Source organism: Cibotium barometz, chromosome 39, assembly GCF_041138505.1.
Source record: "Cibotium barometz isolate CiBa-2024 chromosome 39, ASM4113850v1, whole genome shotgun sequence".
In the NCBI taxonomy this organism is placed as follows: Eukaryota; Viridiplantae; Streptophyta; class Polypodiopsida; order Cyatheales; family Cibotiaceae; genus Cibotium; species Cibotium barometz.
In genome coordinates, this window is record NC_141084.1 from 25,743,849 (window position 1) to 25,745,748 (window position 1,900).

The 1,900-nt window shown below is 45.4% G+C and overlaps 1 protein-coding gene across 1 annotated transcript; it reads right to left on the minus strand.

Moving 5' to 3' along the window:
- Positions 1-375: 375 nt before the first annotated feature.
- LOC147615927 (disease resistance response protein 206-like) lies at positions 376-1,210 on the minus strand. The gene has a single exon (XM_086778012.1). The coding sequence runs from the start codon at positions 1,142-1,144 to the stop codon at positions 587-589; it is 558 nt and encodes a 185-aa protein (XP_086634138.1). The 5' UTR covers positions 1,145-1,210; the 3' UTR covers positions 376-586.
- Between the last annotated feature and the right edge of the window lie 690 nt (positions 1,211-1,900).

A 1,900-nucleotide genomic window follows, 5' to 3' on the forward strand; every position in this document is an offset into this window, starting at 1 on the left:
TGACCACATGAGACATCTAGTAGTGACAATGTGCGTTCATGGTCAGGAATATTGAGGCATGAGGCGAGCACTAAGATAAGTGCATTGGACAAGGGTTAAAAAAAGTTAAAGGCAATGGTATTGGGAATGTAGGTTATGACTCATCTAGTTCAAAGAGCAGTTGTGAATCCCAGTGGTGAGAATTCTAGGTATAAGGAATGACAAGTATGTATTGCCACATGCTAGAGCTCATAGGGAGCTCGTAGTGACCCTTAACCACCATTGAGGAGCTCAAGGTCACTACAAGCTTAGGGAGCTCATAGTGACCCATAGCCATTGAGAAGGTCAGAAAGGGTGAGATATCACAACGATTAATGCTTCTTGAGGTTGAACACCATCCACTAGAAGAAAAGTTTTTTTTAAAGTCACAAATTGTGAATGGATTGTTGGGCTTTTATTGCATTCGATGAAAATGAAGAGAGAGGAAACCAGAAGCAACAAATAAGGGTTCGGTTGGGCACATTGACCAAGCTACAGAAGTTCATATACACCTTTAATGGAAGGTGAAGCTGTACATGAACCAAGCTACAGAAGTTCATATACAACTTTAATGGAAGGTGAAGCTGTACATGAACCAAGAATAGAGGTTACCATTGCTATCCGTGCCATTGCTAAGGGGGGTGGTATAGGCAACACCAGAGACAAGGGCAAAGTCACCTGTGCCACCAGTGATGGGCTTGGAGCTGAATTGGCCCAACTGCTCCAAGCCAACCCCGGTGAAGGTGCCTTGGTTGACAGTGTTATTGATGGTGAAGCTCTCACTAACAAACAAGGTACCTTCCGTTAGAGAGATGAACACATACGTACCTTGGACTTTGCCAACGAGCTCGGAGTTAAGGTCCTGTTGGGCCAATAAGGGCATGTCGAAGCAGTAGGTTTGGCCAAACGAATTGGGTTGGGACAGAAGAGGCTGCCCACAGTGGGCTGTGTTGTAGCCTGCGGTGCTCTTCGACCCTTGTATAGAGAGGTAGTTGTAGACAGTGAGGTTGGAAGGTGGGGTGGCGGCTTGGGCTGATATGAAAGGCTGCAGAAATGCTAATATGGCAAAGGCGATTGCCATGGCCAACTTCGTTTCAAGAAGCGTCTTCTTCGATTGCAGCGCCATCTCTCTCTGCCCTCTCTCTCTCGTGTGTGCGTGCCCTCTCTCTCTCGTGCGTGCGATCGAGCTCGGAAAGCTTCTCGTTTACGCTACCCCTGTCCCTACTTCATATATATAAAAACTCCATCTTAAAACGTCGCCCTCTACCATCAATTCTCTACACTATTGAGAATTTAATTTTAAATAGAAAGCGCTCTGTTTTTTTCTCTAGAATCCGACAGTAGAACATGGCTGTTTCAACAGGATGCGACGCTCTAGCAGATTGTCATGCTGTCAAGCACTCTTGGAGTTAAGCTTCTGTACTGCATCTTAGCCAACCACATCGCCACTCTTCCTTGCGCCTGTCAAGTACATGCATCTCTTCTTTTCTTTTAATTTGAAGCCAAAATCAGCTCAATGTGGCGGTTACATCGTCTACGTGGCAAATTCATTTGAATAGACGGGACTGTTGCCAACCTGCACGCAAGACAACACGAGAATGCTGCCGAGACAATTTGGTTTTAAGTTTGCACGGCAGAAACTGCCTTATTGGGGGCCCCCGGCCACGAGCAAATATTATTGGACCCATAAGTCATGACCTTTTCTTCCTTGGCTTTCATCAACTAGAACAACAATTTGGTGTAGTGAGCATCTCCTTATGTTCTTCCTTTGCTCCTTTTTTTGCATTATGTTAGTGTTAAATTGGATGAGATCAACTTGAGTGTTCATGGAAAAACTGCAAACAAGATTTGACAGTAGGGGTAGGGGTGCTGTAGGGGTAGG